Source organism: Trachemys scripta, chromosome 11, assembly GCF_013100865.1.
Source record: "Trachemys scripta elegans isolate TJP31775 chromosome 11, CAS_Tse_1.0, whole genome shotgun sequence".
Classification (NCBI taxonomy): Eukaryota; Metazoa; Chordata; order Testudines; family Emydidae; genus Trachemys; species Trachemys scripta.
In genome coordinates this window covers 72,332,803-72,354,630 of record NC_048308.1, presented here as the reverse complement: position 1 = coordinate 72,354,630, position 21,828 = coordinate 72,332,803, and the positions used below count along the sequence as shown (strand labels likewise).

The following is a 21,828-nucleotide window of genomic DNA, read 5'->3' as shown; positions in this document are numbered from 1 at the left end:
CTCGACCTATCTTTGTGAGTCTGTTTTCTCAACACTTAAACATGTGAAATCCAAGCACCGATCCATTTTAACAGACAGCCACTTAAGATAATTGCTGCGTTTGAGCACCACTGAACACAAACCAAACTTCAAGGGAATTGTTGAAAGCAAAGATTGCCAGAAGTCCTACTAAATAAAACGTTAAGACAAGTTGTTGTTGTTATGATCATTAACTATACCTTACAAATGCATAATATACATTATCAAATTACACCTCTACCTCGATATAATGCAGTCCTCGGAAGCCAAAAAATTCTTACTGCGTTATAGGTGAAACCATGTTATATTGAACTTGCTTTGATCCACCGGAGTGCGCCATCACCCCCCCCCCACCCCCCCCACCCCCCGGAGCACTGCTTTACCGCGTTATATCCAAATTTGTGTTATATTGGGTCGCGTTATATCGAGGTAGAGGTGTGTATAATGATTGTGTGTGTGCGCACACACGCACACGTATATAATCATTCCATAATACTGTGGCTCTTTAGCAATGTACATTGGTAAATTCTGGCTCATTCTCAGGCTCAGGTTGGCCATTTCTGGGTTAGGGGGAGAGAGAGAAACATTTATAAAATAGGAAAATGTGGTTGCAAAACAACAAATTGTTTTAGGGAGTTGAGCATGTGTGGTATCTATAACTAGTTTTAATTCTCTTACATTTGTCATCCATTTATTCTCTAACATTTGTCAAAGTTGAGATATGTATGAATTACCCTTGGGAAGAGTATGTTTACATATTCTTTTGTAATAGTGATATTTTGCTGACTGTTTTCAGTGTTCTGCTTTTTGCAGGTGACAACTGGCATTTGAGAAGAATCGATTGGTGCTATGAAGCTGGAGAAGCATTAAGCGAGGAAGTAAGAGAACCCTATGTTTTACATTAAAAAGCAAATATGTTAAGGGCTCCTAGGTCTGTGGTATATTGCAGGCCACATCCTATTTTATGTTGTTGGTGATTTGGCAAGAGTGAGAATGTACACACACACAGAATATGTAACACACAAAGTATTTGCCTTGTAGTGATTTGCTGTGGCTATTGTTAAAGATTTTCCATAAAATTGTTTCCTGAAGCCTAGGATTTGGTGTGTTAGGAGCTTTGAGACCTACTGATTAAGTGCTAGGTATTATTATTTATTGATAACTTAGTGTGCTTCAGAGGAAATGGGAACCAGAGAGCAATAGGACGCCTATTAAACTTGCAACACAGACCCATATAAAGGGAAGACTTGTACATTGGTGTTGACATTTGGTCAGGTGGTGGCACAACACGATACTCCAAATTCCTGCTCCATCTAGTGCAACTGAACAGTTGTTGAGTCTCCATCAAGTAATCAGCAGCCAGATGAAGTTTAAGAACATAAGTACGGCCATACTGGGTCAGACCAAAGGTCCATCCAGCCCAGTATCCTGTCTATCGATAGTGGCCAATGCCAGGTGCCCCAGAGGGAGTGAACCTAACAAGTAATGATCAAGTGATCTCTCTCCTGCCATCCATCTCCACCCTTTGACAAACAGAGGCTAGGGACACCATTCCTTACCCATCCTGGCTAATAGTACAGAAAGTGAGTAAAGTTTGATTTTTGCATAAAATGCTCTTGTATGGAAAAACAAGCCCCTGTGGCTTTAAGGCCTGCAGACCCAGAATGCTTTTTACAAGTGAAAAAACTCATTCATTTAACAAAACACACTGTTTTCTGCTCCCTCAGGGTGCCAGACTGAAGGAGCTTAATGTCTGCAGTGGAGATACTTTGGTCATAACTGAAGGGAAACTGCCACCCAAGGTAACATTTTCACTTTGTTACATGCTACAGTTGGGCAGATCCTAAGCCATTTAGAACGTTATAAGTCAAAAACAAAGCCTGAAACGCCACCTGGTAACCAACAGGTAGCCAGTCCAGATCTGTACAGTAAAGTGCACATGGTGAGAGACTCTACTTAGTAGGCCACCACATTTTGTATCAGGTTGTTCACAAATGGTTTTAAAATTTGTAGAGCACATTGTAATAGGCTTGAAGTGAAGTGACAAAGAAGTGTGTGATGATACGCCTGCCTCAGAAAGAAATGGTTGCGATCTCCTGATGAGATGTGGACAGAGAGTCATCCTGGTCATTTCCACTTCCTGATCATCTAAGAGCAGTCGGGAATCTAACCAGAGCCCCATAATGTGAAGCAATGTCACCAAAGGTGGACAAACACCCCTGTCAGAGGGGCAGATGTAATCTTTGTCATACAGCCTGATGCTTTTCCCCAAACTAGCAATGTCACTTAGGTCTTATGTTAATTAAGCCTCAGTCAGCTAGTTCTTACCATGTCTCAGTCTCTACCAGACTCTGAGTAAGGGGTTCATTGCACCTATTGGAGACAAAACGGGGTGACGACATTATGCTGTAACCAGTTTTGACACTAACCCTCTCCGTGGGCCCTATACAGGTAGAACAAACAGGAATCCGAGGCCCGTGCAGGAGTCCTTTACACAAAACAAGATTAGAAAAAAAACAAAGATGGAAAATTAACATTGCAGATTAATATTCTTCTTCTCTGTTGATGCAAAAATCAAACTTAACTTACTTATAATAGTACAGAAAGTGAGTAATCAAGTATTTTTCATTCACTGTACAGGGATTCCTGAAAGTGCCCATCTGGTGGTACAAGCCTTTGATGCATTTTGGACAGCAAGAGAGCATGCAGGATCAAGTGAACTGCATGATGGGGACATTGCGAGTATCTCCAGCAGGAGGTGAGTTGTAGGTGTTCAGAAGTAAAGATTTCCAAGAACTTCTTGAGTAGAGAGAGTTGCCTTTTGCAAAACCAAATGGCCAGCCCATATTTACCAATTAGGCAAAATATTTGTAGAATATCTTCTTGAAGGGCCTGACGTTTTATGGGTTGTACAATCTTCTTCTGATCCTTGTAGTAGGAAGAAAACCTAAGTAGGAAGAGAGCCCTTGTATTAGAGGCTCGGTATGAGGCAGGACCTGCTCACAGAATCTGGCAAGAACAGGGCTAATAATGCAAAAATACACTTTCCTAAGAAGTGCTAAACACAAAGTTCTTACGGAAACACATTCTGATATTAAGTGGTACCAGAACATTCCAATATTAAGGATGGTGCATAAGCATTTCCCAAGAATAACAGGAATGCACTGAACCCTCCTAAAAGATAAGGTCAGGATATAATAATAAGTAATAAGTGTTTTAATTGAACCAACATGTACAAGGTGATGGGTAATAACTAACCACCTCAGAGTGCACTAACTATGTCAGAGGCACTACTACCTTGTTTATATTAGGGTATAAAAATGTATTTCAGACGGCATCTCTTTGTCCAGCCGAGGGGGGAATGGAAAGTCCTGCCATTCACTGAGCTGCGTCCATTGTCATGGGCATACATGTCTTAGTATCCTCCTAGAGTCTGCCAGGTGCTATTACCGTGCTTTTTCAACAATAAACCTGCTGGGTGCCTTCGTACCTTAACAGATCTTGTTATTGGGTGGATCGCTCCAGTTCTGCTGTGACGGCTGTTTGTGCAGAGCTGGGGCAGCACACAAAAAAACCATACACGTACAGCCGAACATCTAACCACAATCCTTAGGCTGTGTACGCTGCCCCACAGTTTGGATTACGGGGGTGTGAATAGCAGTGTGCACCAACATGCTGCACTGTAACTCCTCCCACGTAATGTTACATTACATTAATGTAGTCCTATTTGAAGAGGATTACATTAATGCGAACTAGGAACCTTATAGTTTGCACCCACAGCATCCACACTGGTTAATTACAGCGCAGCACTTCGGTGCTGGTTGCTGTTCACACCTCTGTAATCTGAACTGTGGGATAGTGTAGATATGTAACTTTTCATAAACTGTAAAATGATGGGTAAGTAAATAAGGCATAAAGAACAGGAGTACTTGTGGCATCTTAGAGACTAACAAATTTATTTGAGCAAAAGCTTTCGCGCAAATAAATTGGTTAGTGTCTAAGGTGTCACAAGTACTCCTTTTCTTTTTGTGGATACAGACTAACACGGCTGCTACTCTGAAACCTAAATAAGGCATAGCTGCTAAGGGTAATGTATACATTGCTTTCTTCTAGAAATGTTTGCTCTTTTAAAATTTATAAAATCAAACACAACCAATTAAGGTAGGAAGATAAAATGAAGTGGGGAAGGAATAAAAGAAGATGGAGAAATCATGCAAACTGGAAAAAACAAAGCTACTTTCCACCTCCTGCTGCTGCCAAGCAAAGAAAAAAACCCTCCTCTTCAGTACAGAGTTCTGTTGCATTACAGAAGAACTCGGCATTATCTATCTTTTCTTGTTACTTGTTACCCACTTCCAAATTAGCATAACTGTTCACTAATTAGTATCTCCCACTCTTGCTATGTACGATGTGGAGCTGTACCAAACTTCTTGGAATGCTGTTCAGATAATAGCTTTCACTGGGGCTACCTTGTCAAATTCCTGGTACCTGTGTTGTTGAACACCATCTTAACATGTATTGGCAGAGGAGAAAATCATGTTATTTTACACTCTGCCTTGGTTTCTGATCTACTTAGTAAGCACATACTTTCTTTCTAATTAAGATTGTTATTAGGAGGCAAATCTGACACACCACTCATTTTGAGGTAAATGGTTCAATATTGCCTTTGGGGTTTTAAGAATTTCTTCATTTGTGGTTGTCAGTAATCAGTCATAAGCTGAAATTTGGAGTATTAAGACAGGCTGAATTCTTTCTAGTTTTGCATCCTACTAAAGGTATTAGAGGTTTTATCAAATTATATAATAATGGATGGTTAATTAAACAAATGAAAGTGAAATCTTACATTTATTGAACACTGAATTGACTGTTCATTAACTGTTCTAATTTTTAGCAACGTATTATATAGAACAGAGGTGGGCAAACTACGGCCCGTGGGCCACATCCAGCCTGCGGGACTGTCATGCCCGGCTCCTGAGCTCCCAGCTGGGGAGGCTCGCCCCCAGCCCCTCCCCTGCTGTCCCCCATCCCCTGCAGCCTCAGTTTGCTGCGCCGCCAGTGCTCTGGCCCGCTGCTCCTGCCAGGCAGCACGGTGGCAGGGCTGGCTCTGGCTGGGCGGTGGGGCTGCAAGCTCCTGCTGCTCTGAGTGGCATAGTAAGGAAGCGGAGAGGGGAGGGGTGGTTTGGATATGGGGTAAGGGGTCCTGGGGGGCACTCACGGGACAGGGAACAGGGGGCAGTTGGATGGGGCGGAAGTTCTGTTGGGGGGTGGTCAGGGGACTGGGAACAGGGTGGGTTGGATAGGTGTGGGAGTCCCAAGGGGCCTGTCAGGGGGCGGGGGTGTGGATGGGGGCGGGGAGCAGTCAGGGGACAGGAAACAGGGGGGTTAGATAGGGAGTGGGGTCCTGGGGGGGGGGCAGTTAAGGACGGGGGTCCTGGGAGGGGGCAGTCAGGGGACAAGGAGCAGGGGGGGTTGGATGGGTCAGAGGTTCTGAGGGGGGCAGTCGGGGGCTGGAAATGGGAGGCCAGGCTGTTTGGGGAGGCACAGCCTTCCCTACCCGGCCCTCCATACAGATTTGCAACTCCGATGTGGCCCTCGGGCCAAAATGTTTGCCCACCCCGGTATAGAACAATACATGTGGTTATATAATGTCAGTTTTCTTGAACTGTATCTACTGATCTCTTTAAAGATTCCCCAACATATGTTCAGTCAGACATCGGGCTTTGTTATGCAGGCGATGTGGAAATCTCTGGAGAAGCTTTTCTGGAGGATCTGAAAATTCAGGTTAGATATTATCCTTTCTATGTCACCATGCTACTGTGATTCCATAAGTGAGCTATATTAATATATATTTTTTATTTCCTTTTCCCCTCATCTCCAGTATGTTCTGATATGGCATTTGCTTATATGCCATGTTCAGTGGTAAGTACCAACAGGCACTATGAGCATGTAGCTCAGACATTTTCCTAGTATCTGTTTCCTGCAATTGCCATTCTACCTTTCACATGTTCCCAGCTGCTAGAATCATGCTGCACTTCATCTGAAACTTTACCTTTTATGGTTTGCAGGCTTACTTTTATCTTGTTATTGTAAAAGTGATAAATAAGAAAAACACACACCTCTACAAACACTATCAAAAGAACCACTTTCCATTTCTACATTGTTCCTGTATTAGTTTTTTGTGTTTCATATGTTGAATTTAATGATTCAGTAAATGCTTTTGGTACTAAGAAGACCTGATTATGTCATTTTGGAAGATGTGGATTTGGCCCTGTTGGGTGGAATCTAAAATGCATTTTAGTAATTATTCCTGATGCCTTAGCAATTGTAGCAAGCTTTTGGAGAAGAAAACATAACTAACTGAATAGATTTTTATAAATTCCACTGCAAAGGGCACATTATTCACCCAATTGGTTGTTCCATTTTCACTGCATGGGTGACTATCTTCTTAACTATGCTCCATATTACATGTCACTTTTAGGTTAGACTGGAACAGCTTGGTTTCAACCAAACACTTTTTGTGTGGCCAACTAATATGAAAGGCCATGTTGAACATTTACATCCTTTATGCACATCAAAGAAACCAACTCAGAATGGGAACAGCAGTGTGCATTTGATATACCTTTTGCAAAAGAGTAGGGAAAGCTTACTTGGCACCTGGCTGGAGTGATCATGTCTCATCCCATTCACTTTTAAAACCAAAATATAAACCAGAGTCTGTAAGTGTTTTCAAAGAATCTCAGAACCTGTTTGTTAAACTGAGGAATGTTGGGGAGGGAGTTCACTCAGATTTGTTTTGGGGCTGAAAAGGAAATCCACCCCTTGTAGTCCTCACCGGACAGTAGTTAAGCGGACAACAGAGTAGAAGTAGATCTGTGTAAATTCATTCTCTATATTTATAATTACTTAAATACTGCACAGAGGATCAGTCAAATGGGTTACATTGTGTGGCATTACTACATCTTTGCAACTAGACTGGCAACTAAAATTACTGAAGAGATGTTTGGTTTTTTCAGGCCATGACCTTGCCCTTCTTCCAGGAGCTCAGTGTCCCATCACCCGAGTTTCTCAGAGCCTGGACATTGGAAAGTAAGCGCCCAGGCAAGCTTTTACGAAACAACCAGCAACAACTCAAGTAGGTTTCTAATTGAACACTCAACCTTCAGTCTGTTGCAACGCTACATGACTGGATTGTGAGATGGATTGGTGGAGAAATATACCAGTTCAGTCAATATTAACAGAAAACCCATTCCTGGTAATTTCAATGTTGTGAGTTGAGTAACTGTTATAAATTAGATGTTTTTCATCTGAAATATCATGTTTTTGTTTTAATTTTTTTAATCAGGCTAAGTTTATTGGTTATGCTAACTTTTTTTTTTTTTTTTTTTTTTTTTTTAATTTTTGAAATGCAGTATGCACCTTATTGGATTTTTTTTTCTCTTGTTGCTTTCAAACAGGCTATGACTTCAGTTTTCCAACTCAACATAAGATAGTTTTTCCAGCACTTTAAACTGTAACTTGTCAAATTATAACACATGATTTTTAAATATGAAAAAAACAAAACCAAGGTGTAATCTTAATAAAAACTCATTTGTCTTTCTTTATTAGTGAATATAAACTGGGAGGCAGAACAGAAATCTGTATAGAGCCTTTACAGAAGGAAGAGAATCTGGGGTAAGTACTACAAATACCTATTAGTATTTTATTGCTGTACATTACTAGATGAGACTTAATCTAGCAGTTCTTAACTTAAAACTTTCTGCCAAGGTTCCGGCCAGTGCTTTGTTCTAGGATACTTTATTTCAAACCCAGATTATTTTACTTCTTATTTCCCAGCAGAACTATTCCTTAGAAGGAGAAGAATTGATCAGGAATGTGCATGGCTCCTGGAAGCTTGATTCACAAGAACTTTGTTACCCCTTATTTTATTTTTTCTGATCACAGCCCCAGTGACTTGCTGCTTCGGGTGCAGATGGGCATACCCGGGGAGAGGGATTACTACCACTCTGTGGATTTGGTGTGGGATATCTCCAAAGAATGCACAGCATGGGCACTGAGGCATAGACTTGCTGCTCACTATTCTCTCCCTGTGGAGAAAATCGAAATTGCAAAATACTTCCCTGAGAAGTTTGAGTGGATGACAATCTCCAGCTGGGTAAGATCTGAAATGACAGAGGAACTAATTTGGGACTGGAATGACAGATGCCAACGATTTTACTTTGTGCAGAGATTGTTAATAAAAAAGTAAAGTAGGAAAGTTTAAATACATTTGAACACACATTTCGTTCAGTGTTATCCATCAGGTGGATTTGGAAGTGAATGGAGCTGATTATTCCTTAAGGGCCTGATCCAACTCTTACTGAAGTCAGTGGAAGGACAATGAGAGTTCAGTTGCATCCTAAGCCAGTAGAACTGGGGCACCATTTAGGAGCCCTCACCCCATTTCATACCTGAGGTCTGCTCACAGCACACGCCCTAATCCCAGATGGAGCTCTTAACTGCAACATAGCTTGAGTGTGATATATATTATGAGTTCTGTACTGCTCACAGCTTCCACTTTTGGGGCAGGGAGTTTGTCTATAAACAGGCAGGATGATTAAGATAACAAAAGGTTTGTCATTAAATTAAATTAAGGATAGTTAGATGATCCTGAAAGCATTGCCAGGCACTCCAGTTAAAAGAAAGGAAACAAAGGGAAGGAATAAATGATGAGAATGGAGAGAAGTAAACAGTGGTGTCCTCCAGGGATCTGTACTGGGACCAGTACTGTTCGACATATTCATAAATGATCTGGAAAAGGGGGTAAACCAGTGAGGTGGCAAAATTTGCAGATGATAAAAAATTACTAAAGATAGTTACTCAAGTCCAAAGCTGACTGCAAAGAGTTACAAAGGGATATCACAAAACTGGGTGACTGGGCAATGCAATGGCAAATGAAATTCATGTTAACAAATGCAAAGTTAATGCACATTGGAAAACATAATCCCAACTATACATACAAAATGATGGGGTCTAATTTAGCTGTTTGAGCAAGAGATCTTGGAGTCGTTGTGGATGGTTCTTTGAAAACATCTGCTCAATGTGCAATGACAATAAAAAAAAGCAAACAGAATGTAGGGAATCATTAGGAAAGGGATAGATAATAAGGCAGAAAATATCATATTGCTTCTATATAAATCCATGGTACATCCACATATTGAATACTGCAGGCAGATTTGGTCACTCCATCTCAAAAAAGATATATTGGAATTGGAAAAGGTACACAAATGGGCAACAGAAATTATTAGGGGTATGGAACGGCTTCCGTATGAAGAGAGATTGATAAGACTGAGACTTTTCAGCTTGGAAAAGAGATGATTAAGGGGGGATATGATAGAAGTCTATAAAATCATGACTGGTGTGTAGAAATTAATGTTATTTACCCTTTCACCTAACACGAGAACTAGGGATCACCCTATGAAATTAATAGGCAGGAGATTTAACACAAAGAAAAGGAAGTATTCCTTCACAGTCAACATGTGAAATTTGTTGCCAGGGATGTTGTGAAGGCCAAAACTATAACAGTGTTCCAGTAAGAACTAGATAAGTTTATGAAGGAAAGGCCCATCAATGGCTATTAGCCAGGGTGGGCAGGGATGGTGTCCCTAGCCTCTGTTTGCCAGAAGCTGTGAGTGGGCGACAGGGGATGGATCACTCAATGATTGCCTGTTCCGTTCATTCATTCCCTCTGTAGCATCTGGTATTGACCACTGTGGGAATACAGGATACTGGGTTAGATGGATCTTTAGTCTGACCCAGTATGGCCATTCTGCTGTTCTTATATATAACCTTATCTATACCCCCTGCTGTAACCCACTAGACCCCACTCCCCTCCCAGAGCTGAGATAGAACCCAGAAGTCCTGACGGGGTCAGTCTCTCTCTGTAGAGTTAGTAACAAAATAAAAATATACATTAAAATTTTAAACCTAACCAGTGTCCCTTAAGTGACTTGCCAAAAGATGTCAGAACGTGTTAGTATTAGAGCTGAGTGGGTTTAATAATTATTAATTTTCTTTCTTTTAGATAGGAATTAGATACAGTGCTCCTGTCAGCTAATTGCTAAGTTATCTGTCAAAAACCTAGAGTTTTCAAGTGCCTAAGTAGCCCCTGGAATCACAGTTAAAGTCTCCCGCCTCCCCTCCCCAATCTGAAATGGCACCCCTGCAGTAGAACTTCCAAGTTCTGCGATGTTAATGAGGTAAAAGCTCTTTGGGGTGGATGGAAGTGGCATTGATCACATGGTGAAATGCTCCACTCAGCTTCTTTTACTGTACTTTAGAAATTGCTTATGTAGATTGAAAAGCTTTCTAAGGTTTCAGGCCAGAGATAAGTATAAAACCAGAAACCATTTTAATATGTGATTTTATATATATATATATATATATATATATATATATATATAACCATAAATGCAGGTTTGGATTTTCATGTGTGCTTTTTTTGTTCTTTCTTTTTGGTTTTTTTCTAATCCCATAGTTGCTGGAATGAGTTTACGGAAATAACACAGAGTTCTGCTGAAGTAAGCAGATCCTCTGATTAAGGACCATAGTTAACTGATTATAAATGTAGTATAATCTAGACCTCCTTTGTTGGAGGGATGTGGGAGATTTAAAGTATGTGTATGGAGAAGAGGAAGGATAAGTGGGAAACCTCAGGGTGAATGAGGGTAAGGGGCCTACGTGGAGGAAAACTTGTTGACATAGGTGCATGTGCAATTCTAAGAATAAATAAGACTCTTCAGTTGCTGAAGAGCAGCTGCCCACAGGAGTTTTATACCTTAGAAGGTGAAACCAACAAAAATCAGTTTAAGAATCTCTGAAATCTGTAGGCTTAGGACATGTGAACACTTTGATACTTTGGCTTTATTCAGACCCAGCAAATTTCAAAGAGGAAACGGAAGAAAAAACAGGAGAGTTTGCAGTCAGCACCCTTTCACCTGAAAGATGGAGACATTATCGGTGTAAAGGTAAACTTAAGAATTAACACAGTTGTGAAAATAGCTGGGATTTAACAGCCAGTCGTATTAGTGAACAAGCACTTAGTTTCAACAGTAATAATATCCACTGTGTCCTGATTTCTGCCTCATTCTTCTGTATCCCTTTGCATGGGTATGACAGTGACTGCATATAAACATCTGTCACCACTTTGTGTGAAAGTGGGGACAGGGCACTGTTCCTGTTGCTTCCTCTCCCGATGCTCTTTACCAGCCTAATGGAAGAGTGCGGAGGGTACTGTGGGGATCCCACCACTCTGTTTTATTTCAGATTCAGTAACCCAAGTGTTTTGGTCCAAAGATTGTAAGTTTTAAAAATACACCTCTACCCCGATATAACGCTGTCCTCAGGAGCCAAAAAATTTTACTGCATTATAGGTGAAACCACGTTATATCGAACTCGCTTTGATCCGCCGGAGTGTGCAGCCCCGACCCCCTGTAGCGCTGCTTTACCGCATTTTATCCGAATTCGTGTTATGTCGGGGTATAGGTGTATGTTCAGCCAAATGAATTGTATTAAACTGCTAAGAGGCTGATGTAATATATTATGAGAACTAAAACAATAAACTAATGCACTCAATACTTTCTGGCAACAGAATCTCCTACTTGAGGATGGTAAGGACTTCAGTACTGTGAGAGATGATATTGGGAAGGAGACACAGAGGCAGCTTGCAATGGAAAAAAAGAAAAGGTATTTATTACAGTATTTTTGTGTTCTCAGATATGCAAAGGGGTTTACTAGTTTTCACAGATTTTTAGTGCTGTGATACTTTGAGGCAGAAGATGTAACTAAGGATAGTCAATGCCCAGTAACAGTTTTCAGTCCTGACAGTACCAAAGGGGGTGCACTGAATAAAAGTAATTCAAAAACTTCTTTCAGAGTAGCAGCCGTGTTAGTCTATATCCGCAAAAAGAACAGGAGTACTTGTGGCACCTTAGAGACTAACAAATTTATTAGAGCATAAGCTTTCGTGGGCTACTGCCCACTTCTTCGGATGCATATAGAGTGGAACATATATTGAGGAGATATACATACACACATACAGAGAGCATGAACAGGTGGGAGTTGTCTTACCAACTCTGAGAGGCCAATTAAGTAAGAGAAATTTTTTTTTTGAAGTGATAATCAAGCTAGCCCCGTACAGACAGTTTGATAAGAAGTGTGAGAATACTTACAAGGGGAGATAGATTCAATGTTTGTAATGGCTCAGCCATTCCGAGTCCTTATTCAATCCTGAGTTGATTGTAAGGTGCCTCAAAAACTTCTTGTTTTTAATACTATTTCTGTACCATGAACCCATTCAACTTGTGGGGCTCAGTTCTTCTTCGAGTGATGGTCCCTATTGTATTCCACTGAGGGTAATGGGCATATGCCCAGAGCTTTTCAAAGTAGTAGTGTCTGTTGGTCCATGCATGCGCCCCTGCATTGCCCAGTGGATTCGTCCGAGGCAATAAAGGGCAATGTGAACTGACTGCATTTTTAGTTCCTTTTCACCACCGCATGGTCCAAGTTGGAGCTTCAGTTCTCTTCTCATCCTTGGTGACACATTTTCCAAACTTTTCTCAAAAAGACCTGTTTCTATTCTTTATTCAGGATTTTGTTGTTTTATGTTGTAGTTTCCTTGTTTTTGAAAGTCCTGCAAATCTCCGGACTCAGGACACTGCCTTGGTGGTTCCCCACAAAAAATCCCCTGTCTCCAGCAAACCCGCCTCTGGGTACTGGAGCATGACAAAGAGGCCAGGATTCCTGCCTTTGTTTGTTCTCTCTCAGTGACAAAAACCGGTGCTGTCTTTAGTGCTTGGGGGAAGCCCACACTATGTCCAGGTATAGCATCTCTTTCTCTCCTTCCCTGCCCATACAAGGGAAGGCAGAGCCCTCTGCTTTAAGAAGTACCTCCTGGAGGTCACCATGGGGCCACAGTCAGACCCTGGCCGGGGAACTCCCCCCCCCCCTTTCTTTCTCCCCCCGCCCATCACCCTGAACACTCCCAAGAGTACACCACCTGCCACGGAACCCCAGACTGGCTCCACCAGTGCTATGCACCCATGCCAGAGCCTAGCCATGAATCACGGAAGCACACGCATAAACATGGCAGTAGCTCTTCCTCCAGGGCTAAGAAAGATGCTCTGCTATCCATGAGCTCTGGCCAAGGAGGGGTAAGGGTAAGACCCACAAGAGTGACAAAAGCCTGCATTGCTTGCCAGATCTGCCAGTCCTGGTTACAGACCAGCACACCCAGGCACTAGCTCCACCAGCGTCCAGTGAATGCCTGTCTCAGAATCAGTGAATCTTACTGGCTTTGGTTCCGTCCATCGATCAGGTGGTGTTGACTCCAGGGAGACTCGCAACCACTCCCGGGCCTCATGAACTGTTGACAATGGGAGAGATGCACTCTCTGCATGCCCAGTACTCTCACCTCCTAAAAGCCCATCTCCATATCCAATATTCCACGTTTTGGCCGTGTTCATACGACACTCTTGGGTCCGTCAGTACCACCATTGATGCAGGACTCCAATTCCTCCTCGGAGTCTGAGGGCCCGGAGATTACATATGGCCCACCGCTTCCGTTCCGAAGACATGACTATCAGAAGGTCCCATGGCACCATGGCAATACCCTCCCTTACCTTAACCCAGGAGCCACTGGTATCTCTGGACTATACTGCTGTAACAGTATGGCCAGAATCAACCAGGCTGGCCATATTGGAGCTCATGGCCCTAATATTTACCTTCAGAACTGTCCTGTTCAATACGGGAGGACTCTCCTGTATCACCAACCTGTCCTTTGCCGAATAGATGCTCAGAACCAGGATTAGATGATACCCTGATGAGCCCACACTGGCAGATCCAGAGGAATGTCCTTCAATATCGCTGGATGAGATTATCAATCTCCTCCTCTCCCCCAGACAACTACCATCAATTTCAAGAGCCTGCTACATAAGATAGCTCATGCCCTCAAAATACCATGGGAAAATATGCAGAACAAGCAGTGCCACCTATTAGACATTTTGCATTCTTTGATACTGGCCAGAGTGGCCCTACTGATCAATGAGGACATTCTGCAACCTGCACGCACTGTGTGGCAGGCCCTGGCCATGTGTGCCCCCAACCGTGAAAGGGACGGACACCCAAGGAGTCAGAGTTCCTGTTCTCTCTTCCTCCGCCCAACTCCCTGGTGAATCAGGCTGCTAAGCAGCTTGGTAAACAACAGCACCCACGCTCCACCCCAACTGACCAAGAGGCTGGACCGTCTCCTTAGCCTCCAGTTCCAGATCTCGAACCATCTGGTGCTAATGGCCATATACAACTCCTTACACTATGGACAGATGGCAAAATTCACAGATAAGCTACCTCAACGGGATCATTTTGAATTCCAAGCTAGTCTAGAGGAAAGCAAGTTTGTCGTTAAGGCCATACTTCAGGCTGCAGTTGATTCGGCAGACACATCTTAGTGAGTTTTGGCAATTGGAATAGTCATGAGTAAGGCTAAGATTTAGTCCGGGGTATTTTTGGTAAAAGTCATGGACAGGTCACGGGCAATAAATAAATATTCATGGCCTGTGACGTGTCCATGACTTTTTTACCAAAAATACCCCTGACTAAATCTCTACTTCTGGGGCCCCGCTGGGCTGGGAGCCCTGCTCCAGTTGACTGGGGGTTGACTGCCCCCTGGCCGCTGCTTCCGGGGACCGCTCTCTGGATGGTCTCCAGGAGCTGCTGGGGCCAGCTGCTTGGATGGCCCTGAAGTCAGCCGCACCAGCCGCTGCAGAAGACATGGAGGTCACAGAAAGTCACAGAATCTGTGACTTCTGCGACCTCTGTGAAATAATTGCAGCCGTAGTTATGAGGAGGGAATCCTGTTTACACTCCTCAGGTGGGCTTCAGCAGGGGCAGAGGGGCCGGGCCTCAGGTGGAAGGGGCGGGCAGGGCCAGGGACTAGCTTCCCCAAGCCCGCGGTTCACCTACTGCCCATGCTGTTTTGAGATATCACTGCCTCACGAGCCTTCACAAAGGTTTTCTCTATGATAGCGGGTCACCTCCAGCAACAAGGAATCCTTGTCCTTCTGTACTTAGATGACTGGCTGCTGGTGTCACGGTCCAGAAAAGAAGCTTGGGAATTGACATCCCAACTTATTTACTCTTCCCTAAGAATGAGCATCAATGTAGTAAAATCAACTTTGCGCTCTATAGAATTCCTAGAATTCATAGGAGCATGCATCAATGCGGCCTCCGCACACGCCTATCTGCCAAAAGACAGGTTCCAGCACTTACTGGATCTGATCATCTTTGGTGACATCAGTCCCTTGGTCTCAGCCAGAACTTGCCTTTCCCTCCTCGCTCACATTGCAGCGTGCATGTATGTCACACCCTTTGCTCATCTACACCTCCGCTATCTACAACTCTGGCTACAATCTGCTCCCCCATGTGCCCATCCATGGGCATCCCTCTCACCATTCCACTGGAAGTCATCTCTTCCCTTTAATGGTGGACAAACCCTTCCTCCCTTCCTCAATTATAACCGAGTGTTACAATTATAACTGCTGCATCACTCGAGGGCTGGGGAACCCAGTGAGACATTGCATGACACAAGGCACTTAGATGGCCGAAGAAGCCAGGATGCACATCAACCTCCTCAAACTACGAGCAGCATGCAAGGCATGCCACACATTCTTAACAGCTGTCTGTTCTTATCATGTCCTGGCCATGTTGGACAACACCACCGCAGTTTACTACATAAGCAAGGTGGCACACGGTCCCCAGTACTGTATGCGGAAGCTGTACACCTCTGGAAATGGTGCATATCATAGCCTATACTCCTGGCCACAGCCTACCTTGTGGGAACCCAGAATGTGATTGCTGATACCCTCAGCAGAAACTTTGCAACTGACCACAAATGGGTGCTGCACAACACAGTAGTCATGGATGTTTTCGGCTGCTGGGGAACTCTGACCAGAGACTCTTTGCATCTCACACCAACACCAATTGCATCCAATGCTGCTCCAGGGGAGGCCTCGGTACCCACTTGTAGGGGGAACACACTGATCGTTGACTAGTTGGACTGGAACAACGGTCTTCCCTCCACTGCCACTCCTACTACTCATTTTTTGCCAACTCAGATGGGAGAGGGTGACGGTCATCCTGCTTGCCCCATATTGGCCTTGCCAGTTCTGGTTCCCTCTTCTTCTCTGCACGTCAAAACATCCCGCGCTCCCACTACCAGTGTTCCCCAAGTTACTTATGCAACACAGTGGCAAACTCAGACACTCCAATCCAAGGGCACTTCACCTGACAGCTTGGTTTTTGGATGAACGCCTCTGCTAGCACAGGACTGCTTGCCAGCTGTCTGTGATAGTCTCTCCAGTAGTAGAAAGGATCGCCTTGTGGAGTCCTATCAGGCCAAGTGGTCTCATTTCATTGCCTGGGCCCAACATAGAGGTCGTATCCTGAAGCCGTGGGCATCCCTATGCTATTAGACTAGCTTCTGTCTCTAAAGGCCTCGGGGCTTGCCCTCAGCTCCATCAGAGTGCACGTAGCAATCATTTCTTCCAGTCTCTTGTGGAAGGGCATTCCATTTTCACCCACTCCTTGATTGCTTGATTCTGGAAGGACTTTGTATGCAAATACCCATCCGTCCAGACTTGCTCCTCAGTGCGATCTCAACCTGGTCCTCCCCTCATTAAAGAACCCCCACCCCCTTTCGAACCTCTGGCCTCTGCTTTCTTTCTCTTCTCTCTAAGAAAGTAGCTTTCCTAGTTGCAATTACTTCTGCAAGGAGGGTTGGTGAACTGGGGGCTATGATGGCAGATCCCCCTTTCACCACATTCCATAAAGACAAGGTCTCCTTATGCACCTACATCCCAAGTTTCTGCCAAAGGTGGTTTCCTGCTTCCACTTCAACCAACCCATACACCTACCCACTTTCTTTCCCAAACTGCACATCTCAGATGAGGAACGGCGGCTTCATTCCCTCAACGTCTGTAAGGCCCTGGCCTTTTACCTACAAAGGACAAAACCATTCTGGAAGTCTCCCAGACTGTTTGTTGCCGGAGCAGAGAGAACTAAAGGGCAGGCCATCTCCATCCAGAGAACCTTGAAGTGGGTCTCAGGATGCATTACACTGTGCTATCAACTATCAGGATGGTCCCCACAGGGTGGATCTGGGCCCATTCCACAAGAGCACAGGCATCATCTACGGCTGCGCTTCATGATGTACCCCTTGCGGACCTATGTAGGCAACCAGGTGGAGTTTGGTACACACCTTTTCTTCTCATTATGCTCTAGTGCATGATTCTGCGATGGACACCTTGTTCGGTGCAGCGGTCTTCCACTTCACAGTTCCATCCTCTTCCTGGGACCCTCCTCGAAACTAGGGTTAATCACCCTCAGTGGAATACAATAGAGGCCATCACTTGAAGAAGGGGAGGTTTCTTACCTGTAACTGGAGGTTATTCAAGATGTGTGGCCCCTATCTGTATTCCAATCCCATCCTCCTTCACCTCTGCTGTGAATATGGTAGGTGGAGAAGGAACGAAAAATGTGTCCGTCCTACCCCGTCCTTTATCGCCTCGGGTGAAATCACAAAGCAGTGCAGGGGTGCGTGTACGGAACAGACACTACCACTTTTGAAAAGCTCCATTTCCGGTGCATGGCACGTGTGCATTCCCTCAGTGGAATACAGATAGGGACCACACATCTCGATGAATCTCCAGTTACATGTAAGTAACTTCCCTTCTCCCCTAGCTTGCATTTTGTGTGACCATTCTGATTTTGTAGCATGTTACACCCTCTCTGCACAGGTTGACCTCCCAAGATACAGAGCAGTGGAAAATCAGCCCTTTGGTCACCTGGGGCACGCTTAAATACACAATTAGCAAGTATGGGAGTGCAATGTCATCTTTGCCAAAGTAATAATCAGGTTCCAAATTGATTTACAGCTTCCTAGAAGTACACTGATATTAATATTAAGCTGTAGTGCAAATATCACTGTCTGATTTTCCTATAGCCGACAAGCGCAGCGTTTACAGAACGATGTTTTCTCTGAGGGAAAAGTGGCTACTAAGCATCGTAAACCAGAAGTGGCTCTTTCCATCAATGTGGGAATCTTCAGATAGCATTGGACAGGTGACTTGCTGAGTGACCCTTGCCAATGATGTACTGAATTAGAATGGAATACCTCAACTGGACCGGCAGAGGGATGGTCTTCTCAGAAATGTCCTCCTGACTCTCTGCTGAGACAACTGCTGTAGGATTCAGGACAGCTCTGGATTTCCTGTAATCTATATTGGTGAAGTGCTTTAGCATTCCTTTATCAATGTGGAACTTACTCTCAGGCTAGATAAATGCACTTTATCAATGAGAAAATGGATTACTATAGTACATAATCTTTCAGTGACTATTTTGTAATAATCATATATGTATTTTTATCTGACATTGCTATCCTATACCATCACTACAAAGCTATTTTTTCATGCAGGCATGTAACTTCTAAAAGGAATTGTTTGACTCTTTTGACTTCTGAAATTATTAGATCTTAGGTTTTGTTCACATGCCTGGTTGATAAATCTGAGCTTTATAACAGTTTAAATCAAAATTGGGTTCATGCTCCCACCCCCTCTCTCTGCAGCCATTTTGTTGATCTATTTTTTTTCTGCAGCATTGGTAATTCCAGCCCAACAGCAAACTAATAGTTTTCTATCTGAGCCCTGCAGAAGTGACTGATTTAAACAGTGTGTGTGACATTTCAGTACTTGCCTCTTCTGTTATGTTAAATCTTTCCATTGTGCAACAAGTCCAAACTCTACTCCTTGCCATATAATGAAGCTCTCTCTGTTAATCGGGAACATGAGCAGAAATTGATTTCAGCATTTCCTTAATCTCCGGAACAAATACACTAAACTGGCCAAAGTAAGGAGCAAATGTGTTCAAAACCTAAAAAGGTCTGGAGAGCTGCATCTATAAATTAGAAATATATTGTCGCTGTGCTGTTTTTCTTCTCTAGATGCCTCCTTTTTCAATATACACTAAATTATTAAAAAGTTTAGGAGAGAAGGAAAGAGTTTGATGGAATACTGAACTTTTTTTTACTCAGGAAAAGGTTATTGTGTTTATTTTAAGGTAATCAAATTAAATGGACCTTTGTAATTTTGCTTGACTGACAGCCCTCAATAGGTTAAAAGAAAAAAAGGGGGGGGGGGGGCAGAAAAATGTTTCTTCTCTGGGTGTTGTACAGCTGGTTCTACATCCCCAATAATAAAAGGGGTATGTATAACCGAAACAGAATACGTGGTTGCTTCTAATACCAGCTAAACACTGTGCTGTCCAAGGCTGTTGTGGATTATGGTAAATAAAACATTTACTGTATTATTATAAGACTAGTTCTTGCTCAATGATGAAACTACATCTTTCTACCAATGTGTGTGGTAACTGGGGTCATTACAATTAATAAATTAATTCTCAGTATCTTTCTGTAAAATATTTTTCAGTGCTTACAATTACTAAACTCTTTTTTTTATATGTTCCCTTATAATACATGCATCATAATTTCATTTGCAGTCAGGTTCAGTGGTTTCTTCAGAAAGAGTGTTGGTGTTAATACATTGAATTAACCAAACACTGGAGCATATATCGTTTGTAATAAACTGTACTTTTTTAACATGTATTAGATGATAGGATGAGAGTGGGATATATATAAATTAAAAATAACCGCATATCCTTAACTGAGCTACAATTAAGTGTTCATCACATGCTTCAAGTTTGCCTTTCTCTATTAGAAGGCTGAGAAAACTAATTATCTGATCAGATACATTACAAAACCTTGCAGTCATGGCTGGAAAAACCCCTGTAAAACTATTAAAAGGAAGTGTTCTAACACAGTTTCTGAAAAAGAAAGTGAAATGTTTTCATTATAATTCAACTACTGCTGCCAAAGTGACTGGATACAGTACCTGTATTGATTTAGAGTATGTTACTAAATCTTGTATCGTTTATTTTGTAAGTGTAGTAGTCTTAGTAGTAGAAGACCTCATTATGGTGACTATTAAAACTTTGGGAGAGAAGTGGGAAGATCCTGCTGTTAAGGTGAGCAGAATTCTACTGTTTTGACAGAGCTTCAGAGTGACTGAGTCCCCAGCCTTCAGGCTCTGATTCAGCAAAAAATTTCAGCATATGCTTAACTTTCAGCATTTGAATAGTCCTGACTCACTGTGGCTGCATATGTGCTTCAAATTAAGTAGGTGCTTAGGTCCTTCCTTGAATTGGGGCTTTAGTCGAGAGGTAAGGAGATATTTTAATCGCTAATTATTTGGTTCTATTCTTTATTTGAGCTAAGTGCAGTTGAATTATGTAATGCTATATTTATGGAAGGATTCTCTTGAAAGACTTGACAGAGGCCAGCAAAGTTGTCTCTCCCTCAAACTGACCTTGTTTTGCACAGCCTTTTTCCATTTTACATACATTTTGTTAAGCCACACATTTTTCAGAAGACACTTCACATAATGAGTACCAAGATAAAAATTTGGTAAATAAGGAAAGAATTTGTGTGCTTGCAAGCTATTTCATTACATTACATTTAATTTGCTGACTTTTTTTATTATTCTGTTCCTATGTCGGAAAGTTCTACTATCCCTTCTCTTTCCATCTTCCTTTAATAAGTGAAGCTTATACTTTTCAAAGACCTGAAGCTCAGAGAAATTTAGATATAGATTAAGTACTTAAGTGGGTATTGTAGTATGTGCCTTTATTGAAGTGTAGTGTAGCAATGACTGCACTGAACCAATATTGAGTTATTGTTGGCTTGAAAGACTTTAAGAAAAGTTATTGAGGATCAGTCCACAATGAGGATTTTCGTTAAAGGGAAAAATACCTTTTTAAAATTGAGTTTCATGATTCCACAATTTGTCACAGTTATGTTCCAATGTGAGGAGAAGCTTTGCTCTTTATTATCCAAGTCTGCTTCAGAAACTGAATAAAGAATTGTTTATATATGTATATAACAAATGTTTCACTCGTGCTCTCTTTGTAACATATACATTTTAGATTGGTTACTAACTAATGAACATGGAGAAGGAATAAATGAATGGCTATCCAAAATGTCTGAAACACTGAGCTTCTATTTTAAAATTTATTTTCAACAAGTAAAATAAATAGCTTGGATGAATAGGAGGTGAGATTCTGTGAAAAGAACTATTGAATTTGCTAGTTTTCCTAATGCTCTAACATGTATAGTATATAGGCCTGACTATTTTATATTCATCCCAATTTTCAAACAGACTTACTTCCTCGTATAACAGTCTGATCCACACCAGCAGACCTGGGTGGCGCTCCATTGGCGCCTCTCCACTGAGTATTCCTAGGCACGTTCCATTGCATGATTGAAGCTTTGTGTGTACTGATAACTGAAACTGTTAGATCTTCCCCATCTTCAAAAAAGACTGCTAACTTGTGGCCCCATAAATCTAACTTAGATATATTTATGTTAATCTGTTCATTCTCTCTTTCAAAAGAAATATCACAAACCTTCTGGAGGTCAGTGAACCTGTGAACATTTAAAAAAAAAATTAGGCTTTTTAAATAATCAGTTTTAATCTTTTATCTGCCTGATCTCAGTACAGCCCTGACGAGACTGCTTCTGGAGTATTGTATTCAGCTCTGGACACCTCATTATGGGAAAAATGTTTTTTCTTAAAACTTCCTACAGTTTGCCTAAGTGATTAGGGAGCTGGTAGAACTCACTTGTTAAATAACTAGCTTTCTGAGCTCTAATTATTTCTAAGTGACGACCAA

At 42.4% G+C, this 21,828-nt stretch overlaps 2 protein-coding genes across 10 annotated transcripts in view; one reads left to right on the top strand and one right to left on the bottom strand.

Annotated features, from left to right (window-relative positions):
- The window catches only part of USP40 (ubiquitin specific peptidase 40), a 65,193-nt gene extending 45,963 nt beyond the window's left edge, over positions 1 to 19,230 (top strand). For 4 of the 8 annotated variants that reach the window (XM_034785343.1, XM_034785344.1, XM_034785340.1 and 1 more), the window contains exons 23-32: positions 832 to 896; positions 1,746 to 1,820; positions 2,659 to 2,776; positions 5,705 to 5,799; positions 7,032 to 7,150; positions 7,624 to 7,689; positions 7,960 to 8,170; positions 10,926 to 11,021; positions 11,645 to 11,739; positions 18,050 to 19,230. In XM_034785343.1, coding sequence (XP_034641234.1) covers positions 832 to 896; positions 1,746 to 1,820; positions 2,659 to 2,776; positions 5,705 to 5,799; positions 7,032 to 7,150; positions 7,624 to 7,689; positions 7,960 to 8,170; positions 10,926 to 11,021; positions 11,645 to 11,739; positions 18,050 to 18,158 — 1,049 coding nt within the window. In that variant the 3' untranslated portion in view covers positions 18,159 to 19,230. Of the gene's footprint in view, positions 1 to 831; positions 897 to 1,745; positions 1,821 to 2,658; positions 2,777 to 5,704; positions 5,800 to 5,896; positions 5,938 to 7,031; positions 7,271 to 7,623; positions 7,690 to 7,959; positions 8,171 to 10,925; positions 11,022 to 11,644; positions 11,740 to 18,049 lie in introns of those variants that run through there. The other 4 variants (XR_004647640.1, XR_004647642.1, XR_004647641.1 and 1 more) reach the window with 4 other exon arrangements.
- The window catches only part of LOC117884711 (anterior gradient protein 3-like), a 48,173-nt gene continuing 29,114 nt past the window's right edge, over positions 2,770 to 21,828 (bottom strand). For both annotated transcript variants that reach the window (XM_034785353.1, XM_034785354.1), the window contains one exon: positions 2,770 to 2,965. In XM_034785353.1, coding sequence (XP_034641244.1) covers positions 2,919 to 2,965 — 47 coding nt within the window. In that variant the 3' untranslated portion in view covers positions 2,770 to 2,918. The remainder of the gene's footprint in view (positions 2,966 to 21,828) is intronic.